A 20042-nucleotide genomic window follows, 5' to 3' on the forward strand; every position below is an offset into this window, starting at 1 on the left:
TACCCTAAAGGCATTTATTTACCTGCTCCTTTCCTTCTGGGCTAGTTTTGTGCCAAGTTTGATAAAGTGAGTTCAAGCAAGTGTCACCTAAAAAGTTGCTATGGCCCTTCAGATTGCTGGAGGTTGCTATAGAAAAAAGATGTCCTAGCCAGGAGGAGAAGGATGCTTTAGGGAACTATGGGACTATGTTATCCACCTGACTGAGGATGATTGCTTCCCAAACCAGGTATACCAGCTTTAGACTAGCTAGGCATTATCAGGGCAGAACAAATCACTCCAAGCCCAAGATAGTTTTTACCTCTTCTAGACAGTTTTCATTAAAATTCATTGACTTTTCATAACTGGAGTTAACACTCAGGTTTCTTCGTCACTGAAGACACATTTAGCCAGAGTGTATGGCAGTTTATATTGCTTTGTTCTAGTAAACACATTTTTAATGGTAATTCTGTTTGTAAATATTTAAAAGCCAGAAATGTTCTCATAAAGTTTTAAATTTGAAGTGAAAATCTCCCAGAATTAAAAAGTGGAAATACCAAATCTCGAAATCCAACATTATCTCAGCCGTATTATACATCCCTTAAGTTACATACTTTATCATGTGTTTCATTAGGATGTATTAAAGACATAATATTGAGAATGCAGCTTCACTAGGGCTTTGTGAAAAGTATTTCCTGTTGAGCATGTACTCAGAAGTGATTCTTCAACTTAGAGATTGTTTTCCCACAATGCAACAAGACCATTTTTTCCTTTAACAATATTCTGTCAAGTTCAGTATCTGGCTTCTCTTGTCCTAGTACTTTCCACAAAAAATATATATATTTAATTTCTCAGGTTACTTTAATATGTTAACAGTTGCAACTAGAAACCTTACGATAATAAAGTTCTTGTATTTTTTCCTCAGTGATTTTCTCAGATCAAAAACTGGTTCTTTGAATTCTCCTTTGAATTGTTTGAGACAAATGTCAGTAAAGTAGAGGCCAGGTATCATAAGGTAAGAGACCTAATTATGAACGTCTCAGAAAAAGGATTTCTGAAAGGTGTGAATTGATATGGAACCTGTCTTTTAGATTCACCTCTCACAGTACCAATGAGAAAATAATTTTACGTAGCTGCTTTTCGTTTTTTAAAGCCTAAGCTGCTATTTTTTTAAAATACAGTTCTGAGTCTAAAAGGTAATTTGCCTCTGGAATTTGTACTGTGGATATTTTCCATACTTTTCCCGATAATTTTAAATGACATATTCTCAAATGGTAAGACAGACGACTGCATGGTACTTGGGAGGAAAGAGAGAAAAAAAATAACAGCTGGGCAGATGTCAGGAAGCAATTTTTGTTTTATATAAGACATAACAAGGCAAAGTTGTTGATATAAAAACCCTGAGGGGAGGGAGAGTAATTTAGAAGTACAGCTATGCTGTCCCAGGGTACAGGCAGTAACAGAGAGGACTTGGCTTTTTGGAAACATCCTCACGGAATGCCAAATTGCAAATGATTATTTTCAAAAGTGCCTTTGTAAAGAATTCAAGAATCAACAACCCAGACAGAAAACCAGAGGAAATCTGTGGTAACTTCTGGAATCCCGATGCTTTCTTACGGTCAGGAAGAGGGTAGGTGAAGCAGAACTACGGGGTCAGGAGCGTGAGCGAAGAGGGCGTGTTGCCTCTGCAGTGACTTTGCTGTGTGGGAGCCGCTTTTCTCTGCCGGTATAAAATGAAGATGTTAATTTTTCCTGGCAAACCCAGTTCCAGTGAGGCATAGCTGATTAGTGGTTGCTGACTGTTCCTATGGTGTGTCAATGAATGCCACAGAAAATAATCGTGGAAGACCACAGTGGCGCTGAATAAAGCAACCGAGAGGGGTTACTGTAGGAGAGCTTACATTAAATTTTTCAGCAAAGGGCAGGCTCAAAGAAAAGCTTAAATTAATACCAGGAGTATCGTGTGGGCCTGCAATTAGTTGCCTCTTTAGGCTTAGTGCATAGAAACGTTTTACTTTATTGTGCTTATTATGGCAATAATTACCAGTATTGCTGGCATCACGAGCAGCAAAAAAAGCTTAGACTGAACAAATGTGGAAAATGAATCAACTTCCCTTTCTGCAAACCCAGTTTCTCACATACTCACAGGAGAAGCGGTGTGTGGAAGATTATTTACCAAACAGATATAATTTATACATGTGCCTTTTCTGGGTTAAGTAAAGGTGGCCCATCCACCTAAGTAAGACCGGTAATTAGCATCTTGTGGGGTAGATGACGCGTCATGACACTGAGTCCCTTTTCGTCCCCACGTGCTATCAATGCCCTATCCAGCCTCTCTCGTTGACCTTGTTTGAGATCTGGCTCCTGCCTTAGAAAGATAGAAAGAAAAGATCTGTTTATTTATAGTCCATTAAGATTTTACAACAGTCCATACTTGACTGGCAAATACATATATAATGTCTACTGATGTAAATAGCGCTGAGTTCATCTAGTCCACTCTCCTTTTATGTGGCAAAATCCAACATTAAGATTTCACATATTTAATTAATTTCAAATCTTTTAACTATCCAAACTGGAGGGTTTATGGGAGGTTTTTTTAGCTATCATCAGTATCCTCCTGTCTGGTATCCTCTAATGAAAGGTGAATGGAATTTTTTTCTGCTTTGAGAAAAAGTCTGTTCAGATTTGAGTTAACTGGGTGTGCTAAACACTTACCTAGGACAACTCAGAGGTGCTACAAGCTGAAGATACCACTTCTTTTTTTCATAATTCAAAGGCATTCCTCCAAAAAGGAATTATTACAAATATGAAAAAGGCTTTTATCCCACTCATCATTCACTGACTTATCAGGATAGTCTCTGGAGCAACATCAGTGCTGCTTCTAGATTTCATCTTCAGCTTTTAAGTGGTATTCCCAGCTGCACTGTTCTGCATTTTTACAAATCTCCTCTATTTTTTGCCTAGCTCTGCTACATGTTAATGTGGGGTTTTCTGAGTCACAAAAGCTCTACTGGTGCTTTTACTAGGAGATTTCAATGGTGTATAAGGATTTCTAAAGGCATCTTCAGGAAAGATTCTAGCTTCCTGCAACAATTGTCTCAAAAATTTCATATTAACAAGCCTCTAACGTGTGGGCTTGTTTTTATCACTTTGCCAGTAATGCCAGTCTGATCTGCACAGGCAAAAATCCTGGAATTTGTCTAGAGCATTATCTGTAAGCCTGCCACCAGAAATAATCTTAGTACCTGTAGAAAGTTTGGGGAAAAAATCTCTAGTTCAAGAAGACTTTCAACACTCAGACACCTGCAGGAATTATCAGATATCTACAGTTTATGGAGTCCTCTAACAAAATTGCAAACTCCTCTTCCTACTTATCAAATCCATGCTGGGTGGTGGCGGAGGCAGACATCAGCAAAAAGAAATTTAAATTTAAATAAAATTGTACTTTCTAGTTGTTAATTTTTAGCTAATCTAACAAGAGCAACGAAGTACAAGTAAAAGCACACAAAAGACTGCTAGGATATTATGGCCGTTCAGAGCAACCCTGAGTAGTGAGAATTACCCAATATACGTGGTGATGTGAAAGTGTATACAATTTCCAGGGCAACAGTGCAAGACTTGCTTGTGATAACTTTTATATATTTCCTTCAAAAGAAAAGAAGGTAGTAATGAGTAAATATGCATGATTAAAAGGGCAACATAGAGTATCCTCCTAATCAGTAACAGAGGTCTCCTCGCTTCATTACAAATTGGCAGCTGAAGCAGGAAATTGCCAAATGCATACTTTTTTGCTTGTTACCAGCTTCCCTAAAGGTGTTATATTAGATAGGAATTATAAGCCAAGTGTCACAGTAGTGCAGTGTTCCCATTTTCACTACGTTCTTTCTGGAAGATGAACAAAACTGGAGTGCTGGTATGTTCCTGAAAAGATGGGCTGCACTTTCTGATTTACACAGTAGCAGCTATAGATCTCCAGTGATGAGGGGTCTGAGACACAATGACTCACTTATTGTTATTGCCCTCGACTGGGACATATAATAGATTTAAACTTTGTTTTGAATACTCTTTCACATAAAAGATCCCATAGTTACCACAGATACTGGGCTTTTTGACAACACCCGAGCTTTTTGCATGAATGTGGGACACTGGTCATGACAACGCCCTTTCCTGATCTCTGCCTCGGGAAAATGGTCATTTCTGTGGATTTGCATTTTTAGTTAAGTTCTTAATTTGTTACAGGGGGGTTGACAAAGCCTTTCTACCTTGCAGTGCTCTCTGAACCTTAGTTGCCTCTGATTGCTGGGCCTGGTCTCAATTTCCACAGCCAATCATATGCATACGAATGATCCCAAAGACAGCAAGAGATAGCCATTCCAGGGAAGGCGAGACATGAAGGTTTTAGCCATCAAAGCAGAAGGGAGAACAAGCCTTTTGCACCAGCGTGTTTGAAGTTGCATGTGCTGCAAAAGTGAGACTGCAAATGAAATTTGCTGCCTGCAAATGAGAGAGCAGAATCAACAAACATCAGTCATTCCAGCTGTATATTTATGGAGGGTGATTTTTTGAACAGTTCAGAATTTACCAAGGAACTACCAAGGCTGCTGGAGAAATGAGCTAAAGTGATGCATTATGCATGAACAAAAGCAGGGGAGAAGTTTAGGAGGCCAAAACCAATTCAGAGTGGCAGGAAAGGAACCACCAGGTAAGTTTTCATGAAGGCTGAATTGGAAATAGTGCTACATTTGAGTAGAAATGGCAGTACGTATGCCTCCAGATACAGGAGTTGTAGACAGAGAAGGAGCTGACAGCAGTGGCAATGTTCTGGTAGTCATAATCGGGGTCACCTGAGTTCAAGAGCAGAATAAAGATGAGCTGCAGATACTCCTAATGCCTAAAGGGGCAATTTTCTTCTCAAGACAAACAGACAAAACCTTGACTTTTGGGGCAGGGTAGAAGGCATTTAAATTAAGCTAGAAAACTATTTTGTCAGAACAGGCAGGGAGGGTGTGCCAGGAAGCATTTGTGAAAGTGTTAAAAGGTGTGACTAGCAGAGCAAATTCAGCTCTAAGGACATAGTTCGTATTAAAGAAAGACAGAAAGGCAGAAAGGAGCTGTCAGGATGCATCAGATAACAAACTGTAAGGTGGGAAAGTAGTTCTCGTACTGCTATGAGCATCAAATACAGATATCTGTTTGTCCAAGATGAAGTTGCGGGAAATGTAGTCTATTTAAGTCCTAGAAGAGACCAAAACTGCAACAAGTAGTAAGATGGTCACTTACAGAGATTTTCACTGGATATTCAGTTGTTAACGTTTCGTAGTGGAAAATAACAACAAATTTCCATCTTTGTATCAAATGCTGCTCATCCAAACCACCATAAAATATGAAACTGAGTAAAAAAAGGAGAAGTTTTTTAGAAGCATTGCAGTCATGCTACAGGAAGGAAGTACTTTTGCTACTTCAAATTGATGACACCCATTTCAAGCCCTGTAAAGAGATTAGTTTCTAGCAGTCTATGGCAATGATAAGTAAACCATATGTTTCTTGGAATTTGAAATTTGGACAACATGAACAAGTCATTTATTATAAAGGTGAGATACTGTTGTGCTGAACAGACATGATGTCTAAAGTATGAGATTTTTCTGGAGGTTGACACAGAAGGATAGCTTTCTCAGCAGTCTTTGCATTTTTAAGTAGGTTATTTAAGTACCCGCCAATTTAAAATTTCAATTTAAAAATGTTTAGGTTGGGGACATTGGCTTTTACCAATCCGTAAAGTACTAAGACCATATAAAAGGATATACAAATACAAAAAACATGGTAGTTCTTTACGTTCCACACTGATGGAGTGTAATGTGATAAGATGATCATAATACTATCTGTATGTCAGGATTAAGCATGGTGGTCCAGAAAGGTGGTCCAGAAACCAGAAATGTAACTCATACTGGTAGCGTAACTGAGAATCACGATACTCTACCTGCAAAAGTAGGCATTCAAAAGCTAATGTTGCCTGTACCTGTGGTGTTACTGTAAATGTCATCTACCCCAGCTCTGAATGGAAATAGTGATAGTTTCAGAGTAACACATGGGAAACATTAACAGTACAGTCTATTTGAGGGGCTCGATACCTGTTTCTCAGGGCAGAATGCGTTCTTGTAGCACAAGGTGATAACATAATAATAGCACTGTGGCACCTTCACAGGCCACCGTGAGGGGAGGGTGCAGTACCACACACTGCCTTAGTGTCAGGATTTGTACTGTTAAACTGGAGACTTTTTCACAAGCTTGTCATCTGTCCAGTGATAATCATGGCTCTCAGGGAGAGGCTGGCTCGGATGCTAAACTCTCGTCTTCTGTGATGAACTTTTTCAGGTCTTCCAAGTGTTTCCTTTCACTTAATGAATTAGCTGTCCACAGCCAACTTAAGCTACTTCAACTTTTTATTATTATTGTCCATCGCTATTAATATCTTAGACATACTTTGAACCATTGCTTAGTTGGCATAGTCCCTGCCAAGGCAGATTATTTACTCTGAAGTCCGTCAGATTTCAGCAAAGGCCTAAATCTTCACTGTGCGAGTCCCCATGAGGAGAGAGGTGTGACAGCTCCAGCTTCCCGGGAGTGCGGGCAGCCCTGTGGCTGCAGCACCGTGGTAGGAAACCCCCAGGAAACAGAGCCCACAGCAGCAGTGAAGGCTGCGAGCCAGAGGCGTGTGAGTGTCCTGCAGAATCTGGGCACTGGCACGGCAGGATGCGGGAGCACCAGGACAGGACCGGCAGGTGCCTCTACCCACTCCCAGCCTTGGCACATCGTCCCCATGGAGGCCACACCACCCTGAGGCACCTCGAGGGGGAGAAGCCCTTTCTCTCTGCTGGCTCTTCTCCCAGCTCTAGCTCCCATGCCCCTGCTCGGCTCAGCAGGTGCCTGACCCAAGAGCTGTGGGCATGCAGGAGAGGAAGGCAGGAAGGGCTGGCACCTTGTCAGAGAGAGAGTCATTGAGGAGCTACGGGAGAAAGGCATTCGTGCCTGCCAGTCGTGCTAAGCAGGCAGCTTAAGGAGGAAGGGAGCCACTGGGGAAGAAAACGCCAAACATGACTTTCAAGGAATGCGGCTGCAGGCACCCGACCCAGGGGAAAGCTGAACGTTTGCAGAGATGGCAGACCTGGGTGCAGCACACCCACCTCTGGCATGTGCAGCTCCCGCTCCAGCTGGACATGTGCCTTGGAAGAGCAGCTGTGCTGAAGCTGCCAGCACTCAGGAGGAAAACAAACCCATCTGCAGAGTATATGACACAACTAGTTGGTCTGAAAGGCATGGGAGATTTCAGACATATGAGACACAATCATATGTGTCTTCAAATGTGTGTCTTCATATGTGTCACAATCATATATCTTCAAAATAATTTGCTTTGTGCTCCTGCTCCAGCCAAAGCAGGTTTGCTCTAGGTGTAGTGGAGGAATTATTATTTGCTCTGTTCATTTAGCACGCCATCCCCTTTGCATTGTCTGAGCAATATACAGTGAACAAAGCCCATAAACTAGATCTCTTCCATCTTTTTATAGGAGTATGATGGACTGATAGATTCATGGAATTTAAACCACATTGTCCAGTGAAAAAGTACAGGATTCACCAAAGTAATCTCTAAGATGTTTCTTAAATAGTTCACTTAGGCTTGGTTTTTTTGTGGAACACACTCAAAAAAACCACACAAGACTAGCTAAGATGCAGTTGCCATTAATGGTACAATGACCATCTGCTGTTCTGTTGTATCTTTAAGCTGATTTTTAAAGTCATAAATAAGCCATTGTGTATTACTGTGGGAGTCTTTTTCCTCCACTGTGTCCATGGCACTTACGTTGCTGGGGGTCATTATCTTGCAGTAACAGAAAGAGAGCCCTTGGCAGCCCCTCACATATGCACAGGGACAGTGTCAGTAATTCTGTGGAGCTCTATACCATTTACAGAAATGCAATTTATGTATGCAAAATTCTTTGAGGGCCAAACCTTTCCAATGACAATATTAATCTAGTGCTTTGTAAATGTTATTTAATCTTCACAACAGTATTTGGATGTGGTGTGGTTATTTCCATTGGAATGGCCTTGGATATTATGCATTCTAATGCATGTAGACCTGGATTATGCATACAGACCATGTTTATTAGAAAGAAAACATTTTTCACTGCAATGAGTGAGAAATGTTTTGAAATCTGTTTCTTTCTTAGGCAGTAGATGCTTTTATAGTATAATTATTTCATTTCTGAACTTGTTATATGAATCATTTTTCCAACCACTCCTCAGCAAGCTGATGATCTGGAAAGTGAAAAAGCCTTCAGAGTGGAACTTCAGCAGCAGTGGTAGAAGAGTCAGGAAAACAATGGAGATTCCCAAAAGCATGAGCAAAAAACCTCAGAAAAAGTCCCCTTCCATCTTCTTAAAATACCAGTACACAATTTCTCAAACTTCTCCAGGCATTTACCCATCAAGTTAAGTCTGAAAAGCCTTGTTCATTGACCCATTTGCCTTTTCCAAAGTTTTCCAGTGCCAGAACTGCCTCTCCTAGATGTTTAGATTTTTGTGGAGACAGGCAGCTCTCCGAAGATGCAAATATGAACACTCACGCAGAGGGCTCCTGTGACTGCAGAGGCTGCTAATCTTAGAGGGAGCTGTCTAGTCCCCATCACACGCTCCCAGGGCTCCAGCATCTTCCTGCGCTTAAGCTGGAAAATTCCAGCATGGTGACCTGGCACTGACTCCTCACTGTGAAAACACAATGGGATCCATTCTCCTATCATGGACAAGTTATGCACATAAAAACCCTGTTGACTGAAAGGAGAATGGACCCCTTTAGCCTTAGCATGACAAGACTCCTTTGAATGCTTACAGCATTTTTCAGTGAACTGTGTTGAGGATGGAGAATACTTTCTCCCTTCCCCCTTCTTTGCTCGTTCCCCCTTGCAAAAATCTGTAGAAGCATACCTAACACTTCTCGTCTGTATAAGGCTCTCAAAAACCACCTTCATTCTTTTCAGTCAGTTTCCTCTCTCCATAACTTGGGTAGGGACACACTTCTTATTTTAATGCAACTGTCATTCACTCATTGGTGGTTCTGCCCACCTGCCCCATCCAAGTCGGCTGTTGCACAGTGGCTTTGATGAAACGGATAGATGAGATGCTCTGGGATCATCTCTTTGACGTTAATAGATACCTGTGATAATTGGGAGACAACATGGGTAGAGTTACTCTGAGTCAGAATCTATAAAAAGTGCAGAGAAAAGAAGAAATTGCAGAGTAGTAATTCAGTGAGACCCTGTAGTTGCCAACAAGTCAAGTGACATCCATCTCACACATAACTGGCATGATTATGGTTCAGATAATTACTGATTTTGATCTATGCTGTTGCCTTCTATACCCTTTAAATGTTATATTATTTAGATATTATACCAATAACACTACAGCAAACCGAGCCATGACAACACCAAAAACAAACAAACAAACAAACAACCTGACATGTTAGTCTTCTCTCCAGCTCCTTCCTTCTTCCAGAAAAACCCAAACAAAGAGGCAGGTTCTGAAGATGAATGAAATTGGACTGATTTAAGGTGGAGAGACAAGAATTGCAGATTTGAATTCTTGCACTGGGATTCCCCGAATTTCTAATCCCAGCACCTGTAAAAGCAGATGTTTTATCCGAAGGGCAGAAACAACCATATAATAGTTTAAAAAAGGGTTTGATCTAGAGGTCCTGAAGCAGATAGAAGTTCCCTTATTGTCTTCAGTGACTTTGGATCCAAGCTCCAAGAAAGTATTAAGTATAGATTTTTTTTTTTTTTAATGGCAGATAGTAACCTCATAAATTTAAATAATATTTGGACAACTCATTTGGATCACTTGTGGTAGTGGATTGCTTCTTAGTCAAACAGTAATGTATTCATAAGAATAAAATAGTAATTGGTGGTTTATTCTTTGAACAACTCAGTAGGATGTGAGCATAAGTTTTGTTTTAAATGTGATAGCAACTTAGGTAAAATATCTTGTTTGTTTGGGTTTTTTTGTAATATGGAGTAAAAAAAGCTGTATAATGTAATCATTTAGTGTTTATTTTATTATGTGTACCTCCTACTCAGAGGGTTGGCATTATTGTTCCTAACAGTGATGGATACAAGCAGATCATGCCCTATGACCTCTACCATCCCCTTCCTCGGTACGTAAAACAGTCAACCAGATGCTAGGATTAACAAATCCATTTACTTCTTTTTTTCTCTTCTCTGCATTTCTGCTTTGCTCTCAAACTAAGTTAACAGATGCTGTTTTCTCTTGCTCTGAACTCCTGCAGATTAACCTAGAGATGTTCAAGTGCTAACCTGTTGTTATAAATTCTGTTGATGGAGAACTGAAACGATATTCTAGCTGAAATGGCAATGCAGACTTATTAAGTGTGTGATCCCTTCATTTCTGTCTTTTGCCACCCGCCACCCCCACCTCGCCTTTTCTCTCACACCTTTCCTTTTTCTTCCCTTCACTCATCTCTGAACAGGACTATAACCTGTGGTATTGTAATGAACCATCAGACTTCCTCTCTCTCTCTCTGGAAGTGCTGCTTCTTGCGTGCTTATAAATTGTGAGATTTGGGGTTTAAACAGTATTAGTGTTGTGTTCTGATCCTGCAAACCCATGCTAAGGCTTTCCGCATGGGCATTAATCCACTGGCTTTTCTAAGAAATCAGAGATCGGGGCAGGAATAAGATCAAGGCCTTATTTGTGTTATTAATTATCTCACCATTAAAATGTCTTTAATGTAAGACTTGAGATTCTCATGGAAATAATCAGATGAGTAATTACTCTTAAAGCAGTGAATAAGACTGGTGCTGATAAAACTGTTTGGTAGCTGAACGATAATAACCTTTTGGTTTTGAAATACTGCCTGGACATGCAATAGCATTGTGCTGTGTTTCCTTCTTCAGTAATGTATTGTGTCATGGAATATGAAATCACAGAAAGAATGGCCTAGGCAATGTGTTAGTCTCACCCTGGTGAGGAAACGGCCTCCCTCAAACCATAGTGAGGTCTAATGCAGAGAGCTTTCAGCATCAAATGTGCAAGTGCAGTGCATTCACGTTCAACAGAGTCTCCAGCCAAATGATGGACCCACCCCAAGCTGTGAGCAAGAAGACAAGGAGGAGAGCAGCTTACTTGCCAAGCGTTGTGGCTGCCATTCATGCTGACGCCTTTTATGAATGATCTGTGTCATTTGGATTAGGCTTTTCTCTTCCTAGCTAAGTGCTTATGGTTATGTACACACAGTCAGTACCACCAAATATTCATGAGATACACTTATAAAATATATCCCTGCATCTAACTCTTTTTTTCTGGAAAATACATTTATCTGTTCTTTATTTAAAAAAACCCCACATACATACCTCCTAACCTCAAATATTAAACCTCTGTTAGTAAGAAATACAGAAGCTAGAATATTAATACAGGTTTTAACACTCCAGCTTTGAATAAAGAAGATTTTATTTCAATTGTGTACAAAGGGCATGTACATTGACAAAAGATGGAGAACAATTTTATATCAGAGGATGATTCAGCAGTACTCAACAGTGGAGGGACTGTATTTAAGGAAAAAGCATCCTGAGCTGGCAGCTAGGCAGAGGCTTTTTTACTGCTGAAGAAAATCCAAAATAAAGGATCAAAATGCCCTGAGGTATTTGGCTTTCAGTAACACTGAAAGCAAAAAAGAAACCATTCCCTGAAAATGATCAAAAGGCTGGGACTGTTTCTCAAGCTGTTATGGATTATGGTCTCACCCTGTAACAGTCCCTTTACATCCACTCTCCCAGCCACACTATTCGCCTTTAACCCCCCCATCAGTTGCTCAGGCTGCAACTGCTGGCTGGGACCTCTGCCCCAGTTTTTCCCTCTGTGGTTTCGCTGCTGCTTCCCCTCTTCTCCCTCTCCCCCACTCCCACATGTGCTCCTATGAATCCACGAACAGGGCTCAAGTCTTCCTCCCTTGCCCCGAGAGGGAAGACACAGCCACACGTCTCTTCTCCAGACCTCAGAGGCAGCAGAAACTGAACAGACCACGAGGCTGGCATGAGACAGGGCCAAGTCAGGGGGACGAAAAATGTCTTTCCTCCTTTTGAAAAACCCAAACCAAAAAAAATTCAATCAAACCAGAGGGGCCCTGATTGCATTACCTGTCTGAGACTGGCAAGTAATACCAGGGACAGAGGAGAGTGACAAACCCTCCAGGAGAAGTGGAGAGCAGATGTGGGAAGGCATCCTTGCAAGATTTCCCTACTGCAATCCCTCAGCCTTGAATTTTATCATGAAGAGGGAAAGGTATGGTTCAGCAGATATCGTGCTTACTTGTAATGCACCACCAATTCCTTTCCCAAATTCTCAGTCCACGTTGCACTCTTTGTACCTCAAAAGGAGCTGTGACACCTGCTTTAAGAGATGCGCAACAGAGAAACTTCACCTTCCTACCTTACACTCATACAAAACCTGAGGACCAAACTGCTTGCCTAGATTTAAGCTGCTTGGTATTGCTGAGGTTGCCTAAGACATCTGGAAACTTGTCCCAAAGACTCCGGGGAATTCCCTGGTGCCATGTCGCTTTTATGCCTGGGAAAAGCTGGCTGAGGCTGGCAGCGGCAGTTTCTGCTGTTCATGAGTTTCAGTTTCAGGACTCTTCATTTAGATTTGTGTAAGTGAGAAACCTTAGCTGTATGCTGGGAAACTTGTTCAGCAGAGCCACAGGTAACACATTTGAACTAAAAACATTGCTAAAATTACCTGTTCGTGACATATGTGGCTTATGCTGAGAACACGATGATGGATATGGCATGGTGTAAACATTGTTTCACCACTTCTTAGTGATAAGTCGTAGAATTAATCAGTGGGTTTACCGTTCACAAAGAGCTATTAACATAAGCCATTTCACATTGAGTTTTATGGCACTTTCAGCCAGTAGCCAAGTGTGGGTAGTGCTTCCATGTACTGGAGCTGATGAGAAAAAGATGGGTTGATATGATGAAAAATCAGAGGGAAGGATAAGCATTTTTCATATTGCTTAACAATCTTGGTGATCCTGTAATTGTTACTTAGTAGAAATAATTCCCTTGCTTCAAGTGGGAGAAAAAAATCCTCACCATTCACTTTTTTTCCTTCTTGCCTGAAAGAGGAAACAGGTGGGTTTTTTCCTCAGAAACAATTTTTTTAAGTAAAAAAATGAAACTTATGACCAAAATCATTGTTTTAAACATTATTTCAAAAGACCTTTTTCCAAAGGCCTTTATCAAGGCCTTTGGGGGAAAAAAAAAAAAAAAAGATTTTGTGAAATGTTCCCAGGTAGATACAGCATGCACACTTTTATACCATCAGGCATGCACAGGATTATACAGGAATAGCCACACTGGATCATGACAACATTCCTGGATCCTCTCTGTGACCATGGCTTGAATATAAGAGAGGAAATACCAGACTATTTTATGTGGACAGACATGTACACATATAAAATAATACATACATTATTGTATATGCATCACTGTAAAAAAAGGATTATTCTCATAAGTATGCATAGCTTTTCAGAACATACACGTTGTTCTGTGGAATTGTCATTACAGTCGGAAATGGCACCTTTAGAGAAAAGATGTTTCTCAGTTCCTCTCACTGCCTCAACTGTAAGGAAACAAGGCCCATGTGGTTTGTCCATCAGAGGCTACGTATCCTATCAGTATAGTCAAGTTTTCTTTTTGGTAATTTCCTCCCGTCTTCTTTTTTTCCCTCAACTCAGTTGTGTCTCTAGAAAGAAACACTGCTGTTTCCCTGTATGTTTTTGCAAAAGGAGCATCTGCTTCAGAGCACACTGAGCTTCCAGTGATTTGTGACAAAGATTCCTCAGAACATGACCAATTGTGAAGATATGATGATCCCATCAATTAAATGAAAGGATTAAGTTAGAAGTATTTAGAGTTTCCGCGGTAGTAGTCACCGGGTTAGTGGGAGAGAAGAGATTTCATATTACTAATCTGTGACTTAAAGACAGCAGCCATGAGAGTGCTTTGCTGTCATGGCCATTTATGAAAATATGATTAATTTTTACTGACATTACTCAGAAAAAGAACTCTCCTGCAGACAGCAGTTTATGCATTTGGGGGATGGGGGTGGGGGTGGGGGCAGCAGGGTTCCTTTTCCTGAGGCCTCTCTGTTTTCGTTCTTTTTTCCCCAGATGGGAAAGTACACCCTGGACCGCCTGTTCCTCATCCTGTGGAGGGGGCATTCAAAGCCGCAGCGTCTCATGCGTGGAAGAAGACATTCAGGGGCATATCAGCCCCGTGGAAGAATGGAAATGCATGTATACTCCGAAGATGCCTGTCGTCCAGCCTTGCAATATATTTGACTGCCCAAAGTGGCTTGCTCAGGAATGGTCTCCGGTAATCAGCTTAGCTTTGTTGGTTTTGTATTTACTGCACCGGGAATATACCTTAAATTATAGTTTAGTGATCTTATGGAAGTAGGAACATTCACTACTTTCTTTCCTTATTACCATGACCTCTGTTTTAAATTATGTTATTTGTTTAACTGCAAAGTAAATACTCAGGAATAATGTATTAATAAAATTAACATGATTAAGGAGAATGATGGAAAAATAAATTAGATCTGTAATGTTATTTACTGACCTTCTACCAATAGACTGGGAACAAAAATGAAATGCACAAAACAAAACCAGTAAGCATGTAATGGTATATCTTTATTACAACCTTTCAGCCGTAAATTGAATACCATGAATTGCTGAGAAATTTCCAGAAATACGTAAAGCCATAAATGACTCTGCTCTTTGATGCTTGTAGTTGTCTATTCCTGACTCACCTTTCCTCCTCTGCGAAAGTAAATATCTTTGAAATGTCTTTCTACTAAAGTAGAAAAGTACTTTGAGTTTGTACATAAAGAATCTTGAATGTAGTTACCACCACCCTAGTTTCTCAACAAGTAAAATGTGTTTTAGAAGCTAAGCTAGCTTACCCACAGGTGAGATGTTCTTGACTGATTACAAAGTGTTTAGTGATTTCCAGATTAAAGCTGCTATCCAAGAGCAAAGTAATATTGGTAGTATCCATAGCCCTCGCCACTGGTTGGTAGTTTTGATCCTCTCCCGTGCAACCACTTCTGAAACAGTCTGTACAGGGGGAAAAATTGACATAGCTTACCAAAAATAAATTTAAAAAGACTTAAGAAATTGTCTGAGGGAAGAAAGCCCAAATAGTTGCCCATTCTGTTTGGTGCCATGTTCCAAAATAGCTGAGAGTCACCCCTGTTAGCCCATAAGCCCCAGTACTTTGTCCAAGCAAAGCGGAGTGGCTCCAGATGAAACTGACAGGGTGTAACTGAGCGTGTCCAATATGGGACGGATGGCCACAAACCAAGTAGCCAACACTGAGAGGGTGACACTGCAAGAGAAATCCGGTGGCAAAATGTCCAAACCAAGTAAATGTGCAAAGCAAAAAGGCAAAAATTTCAGTCAATTTTATACCTTATCCATAACTACCAAATATTATGAATAATTTATGTTCAGGAGGGCTGGGTGTTTCTGCATCATGTTTTGCTCCCTGATGTACATATACTTCTATTGCATATTCCCCTTTTATTTATCATTCCTGTGACATGTCATATGCACCTTTTTTTTTTCTTTTTTTTTTTCCCCAGTGCACTGTGACCTGTGGACAAGGACTCAGATACCGTGTGGTCCTTTGCATTGATCACAGGGGGATGCATACAGGAGGCTGTAGTCCTAAAACAAAGCCACACATAAAAGAAGAATGCATCGTACCCACTCCTTGCTACAAGCCCAAAGGTAATGAGGCAGAAGGACTCTCCTAAATTTTTCAGAACTCTTCCATGTTGAGCAGTTTTGTTTTGTTGCTGGTAGCACTGTTTCCACCTGCACCCCGAGTTGTGTATTTGCACCTTTAAGGCCTGCCATTTCTATTCCAGTCTGCCTGCTGGCAACTTGGAGTGCATGCTGTCCCCTTCCTCTGTCTTACAAGCTCTTGGGTTTTCACTGTTAATTTGTGATCCAGCAGACCAAGAAATATAAATGTAAATTTGGCCATAGTGTAAGCAGGTTTGACCTTACTGATTGTGTCTGGGCTAAATTTGCCCTGTATTTTAAAAGGAATTAAATATATAAATAACATTTATGGCAGATAATTGTAACCATAATTTTAAAGTGCCTGTTCATAACTTGGAACTTGAAATAGGCCAGGAGCAAGCATTGCATATCCCAACATGACATTCCTCTCTCTAGCAAGGCTGCAAAATTTGTCAGACTGTTAGACTTGAAGCATCTTATAGCAAGGAGTACTCACAATTTGTATAGAAATGTTTCTTGACTTGGGCCTCAGACAGAGAGTAATATTGGGGTAAATCATTTACCCCATTTTGTTGAGAGAAGGAGAAAATATTTCCGCAGCTGTTTGGAGGTTCTTATGGTGGGAATGTTAGAAAAAGTCCTGGAGACTGGATTGGATTAATGGGCAGTGGCCAGGTGCAGCAGACATAAATATTTGACACTTTCCACAGGTATAAGAGCGTGCATGTGTTTGTGTACATATACAGCTCTATTGATACAACCTCTGTGTCTGTATGCTGACTAACTTATGGAAACTTCTGGGCTACAGCAATGCAGGTGAACTTAATTTCCCTAAACTGAAGACTTAAAGCCCAGCATAAGAAGAAATCAATTCCTTTAAAAAAATGAATTTCTATCATGATGGATATTAAGAGCATTTATTATGAGGCTGTGTGAAAGAAGAGTGACCCGTGACCTCATGCTGATCAAAGATGGAACAGTGAAATCTGGAATTTTAATTTCTGCACTCAGTGTCCCATGATGGGTGCACTTGCCAAGTTTAAAGATTCCAGTTTATCTGGACCATGAGAATTCACTGTGTCTGCCAGCCACCAAAGTGGCAAAACCCAGACACAGGGCCTCTGGGGAGCAATGGGTATGTTTGCACTGCATTTTGCTGGCCAACATGAGCTCACGCCGTCCATCTTCCAAGATGAAAAAAAAGGCCTTGTTACTGTGTTAGCATGACTCTGAGCTTCATACAGAGATTCAGTGGGTTTGGGCTTTGTCAGTCAGTTGCTTTTATGGGGTTTTATATGTTTGTGGGGTTCAGAGCACAGGTAAAGAAAGATCGTGTCTGCCTGCAGCATACAGTGTAAGCAAAGTGCAGTGAGACACAAAATAAGCAGGTGTTGCAAAGCACCCAGAACTGACTTCTGTCTAGGGAACCTGAGAAGGGTGCAAGACCAGCTAGGAAAGCTTTGCTTGCCTGCAAGATGACAGATGTCAAGAAGTCTCTTCCAATGGGACTTGTGTGGGAACAAAGTAAATTGCTGTTTGCTGGAAGCCCACCCTTGCAACACAGTGGCATCTTTACCCTGGGTAAACTCTTATGCTGCGCTTTGCAGTATAAACATGATTCATTTCTGATTGTAGGCAGTTATTTCTTTCTTCCATTTTTTCCCGTGGGATGGAAAGTCCTACGCGAAGCACACTGTTTTGCTTGGGTTTAATTTTACTCCTCATCTTGGTTCTGCAACGCTCTCAAAGTTCTCCCTCCATAATGCAAGTGGTAATGTTTGAAGACCCATGTACCTGAAGGCTGAATCGTGCTTGCAGAAGAGAGTTGGACCAGATGATATCCAGAGGTCTCTTCCAATCCAGATTATTCTATTTATGTGCTGGAAGTTCGTCCTTTTTCTTTCACAAATCTACAGTTAGAAATTTAGAGCAGTAGGGGTAGCAAAGTACCTCTCCTCTATTGAATGTTTTAGTCTTAGCTGCTTTTTCCTTCTGGAGCTGGATTAACAGAAAGCAGAAGAACAATCTTCCTAGCTGACTGAAGCAGCAAGACAAAAAATGTGGAATTCCCTCTTCTTTTAATACACTGTGCTAAACACAAAGAGAACGCAAATAGTTCATGTCATTTATTTCATTTTAGTTTATTCAAGCACTGAGGCACTTTATCTTACACCAATAATGGGGAAAAATAGTATATCCCTGGATTAAGTAATGATTTTCAGTTTTAACAGAGGTGTATTCATCTAATACAATTCTCTGTATAATATGGGATTTAAGTGTTTTTACTGGAACTGTTTTATAAAGGGAGAGATTTTACTTTAATCTCCAAAGGTAAAAATTCCTCCTTAGCTTATGTTAGGAGTGCATTTTATTCTTTCTTTTTTGTCAAAGCACACTGTACAACATCAACATTTCTAATCCTCTAACTCATTTTACAGTGTAGATGATAATTAACTACACCTCTTAAAAAGAAAAGTTATTTTAAAAGTCACATAACAGGCAACGGTACACAAGAGCGTTTGCTTTTTACAAGCACTTGCATCCAAGCAAAAAAGCACAGAAGTAAGATTTGGCTTTCCAAAACCCATAAAACAAGCTGCAGAACATATAAATAGAAATATCTCCTACATATTTTGGATAGCAAATGCGGTAAAATATAGATTAAACTAAGAGCTGTGCTGGCAAATATTCATCCTTAAATGTCACTAATAAATATGCTAGAGTAAGAGGTTGGCAAGCTGTTTCTGAGAGAGGCATAGTAACTCTATTACTGTCCCTTTTTTCCTCATTTAATAACTTGCTCCAAGGAAATTTGCTTGACTAAAGTTGCAGTAGCTGTGAAATCAAGTTGTAAGTTGTTGTTCCTCTATGATACAACTGACAGATGGGAAATTTCCTGTATGTGAAAGGTTCACTGTTGTGCACAACAGTCACAGAAAATTCCTATTCTGAATGACATTAATCTGCTCCTGTTGGCGAGTACAAACTTGTGGATTATATAAACCCAAAAGGCTTAGGTGATTTGTGAGTGGCAAATAGGTCTGGCCCTGGTTCTCCTCAGTGGTCTGAGTCTCACTCCCTTTTGTTTGTGTTTTTTCCCCTGATCCTAGCCCAGAACGTTTTGTTGAAAGGCAGAGCTCCTTCTCAAATTATAGTGCTAAACTTGCTCTTGCTTTATACCCCTGTAGAGCTAAAACAGCTCCGCTGCCTTCAGCTAAAATACTCCACTTTAACACTGCATGAAAGCAGAGTTTGGCTCACAAAGCGGCATGGCCCTGCGCTCCCCAGAGCAGAGCAGCTCATTACGCTGCCTGCACATCCTGGAGGGGAAGAAAAGCAGCTCTACTGTTTTCCATCATAAATGACAGAAAAAGTATCAAGCTCATTTTTTTAAATCCATGTAGCTGATGAACTGATAAAGTTGAAAAGTGTAGCTGGACCATTTTATTACAGTTTCTCTGTTTTTGTGGTATCACTCATCAAATCAGCGTTTTCTTCCTTTTTGTAATCTATCAAAACCAAGCTTAATGTGTCTTCTGAAGTTCTAAAAATTAAGGGTAAACGGAGGAATTTTATACATTTTGCTTTTGTAGTGTCAACGGAGGCCTGTTACACTTGCAAGACTTTCTCCAAAAAATACTTTCCAAAGTGCCTACTTTTACAACCCAGTTGCGTAGTCTGAAAAGTGACTTAATTTGCTTTTCTGGCTTTAGACCGCCATAGGCCTTCTAGCTGCAGCAGTGAACTATCTGGCCATGTAACCTTGTAAGCATTATAGTCCAGGTGACGAAGAAGTTTCTCTCTCTCTCCTGCTCTCCTTTCTCTCTCTTTCTTCTTTGTGCTCAGCCTCCGTGTGGATGAAGGCACATGTGCATCACAGGCATGCTCGACGAGAGAGGGGAGGCTGGCACATATAGCAGCTTTACTGCATGCTTCCTATTTTCAATGCTCATGTTTGTTCCATAGAGAAACTTCCCGTGGAAGCAAAGTTGCCATGGTATAAGCAGGCTCAAGAGCTGGAGGAAGGAGCAGTGGTGTCTGAAGAACCATCGTAAGTCTTAAAAATTTGCTTATTGTTCTCATGACGTGGGGATCTGCAGCTTGCGCTGAACTAACACAGCCTCTTGAAATTGTATTTGGCTTTCATTAGAGTGTAAGGCTAAACCCAGCACTGTGGAAATCAATGGGC

At 40.6% G+C, this 20042-nt stretch overlaps 1 protein-coding gene across 1 annotated transcript in view; it reads left to right on the forward strand.

The window, feature by feature from the left end:
• ADAMTSL1 (ADAMTS like 1) overlaps positions 1-20042 on the forward strand; it is a 470548-nt gene that overhangs the window by 357071 nt on the left and 93435 nt on the right. The window contains 4 exon segments of the mRNA XM_075488620.1: positions 10127-10177; positions 14213-14417; positions 15688-15835; positions 19820-19904. Coding sequence (XP_075344735.1) covers positions 10127-10177; positions 14213-14417; positions 15688-15835; positions 19820-19904 — 489 coding nt within the window.

Source organism: Mycteria americana, chromosome Z, assembly GCF_035582795.1.
Source record: "Mycteria americana isolate JAX WOST 10 ecotype Jacksonville Zoo and Gardens chromosome Z, USCA_MyAme_1.0, whole genome shotgun sequence".
Taxonomy (NCBI): domain Eukaryota; kingdom Metazoa; phylum Chordata; class Aves; order Ciconiiformes; family Ciconiidae; genus Mycteria; species Mycteria americana.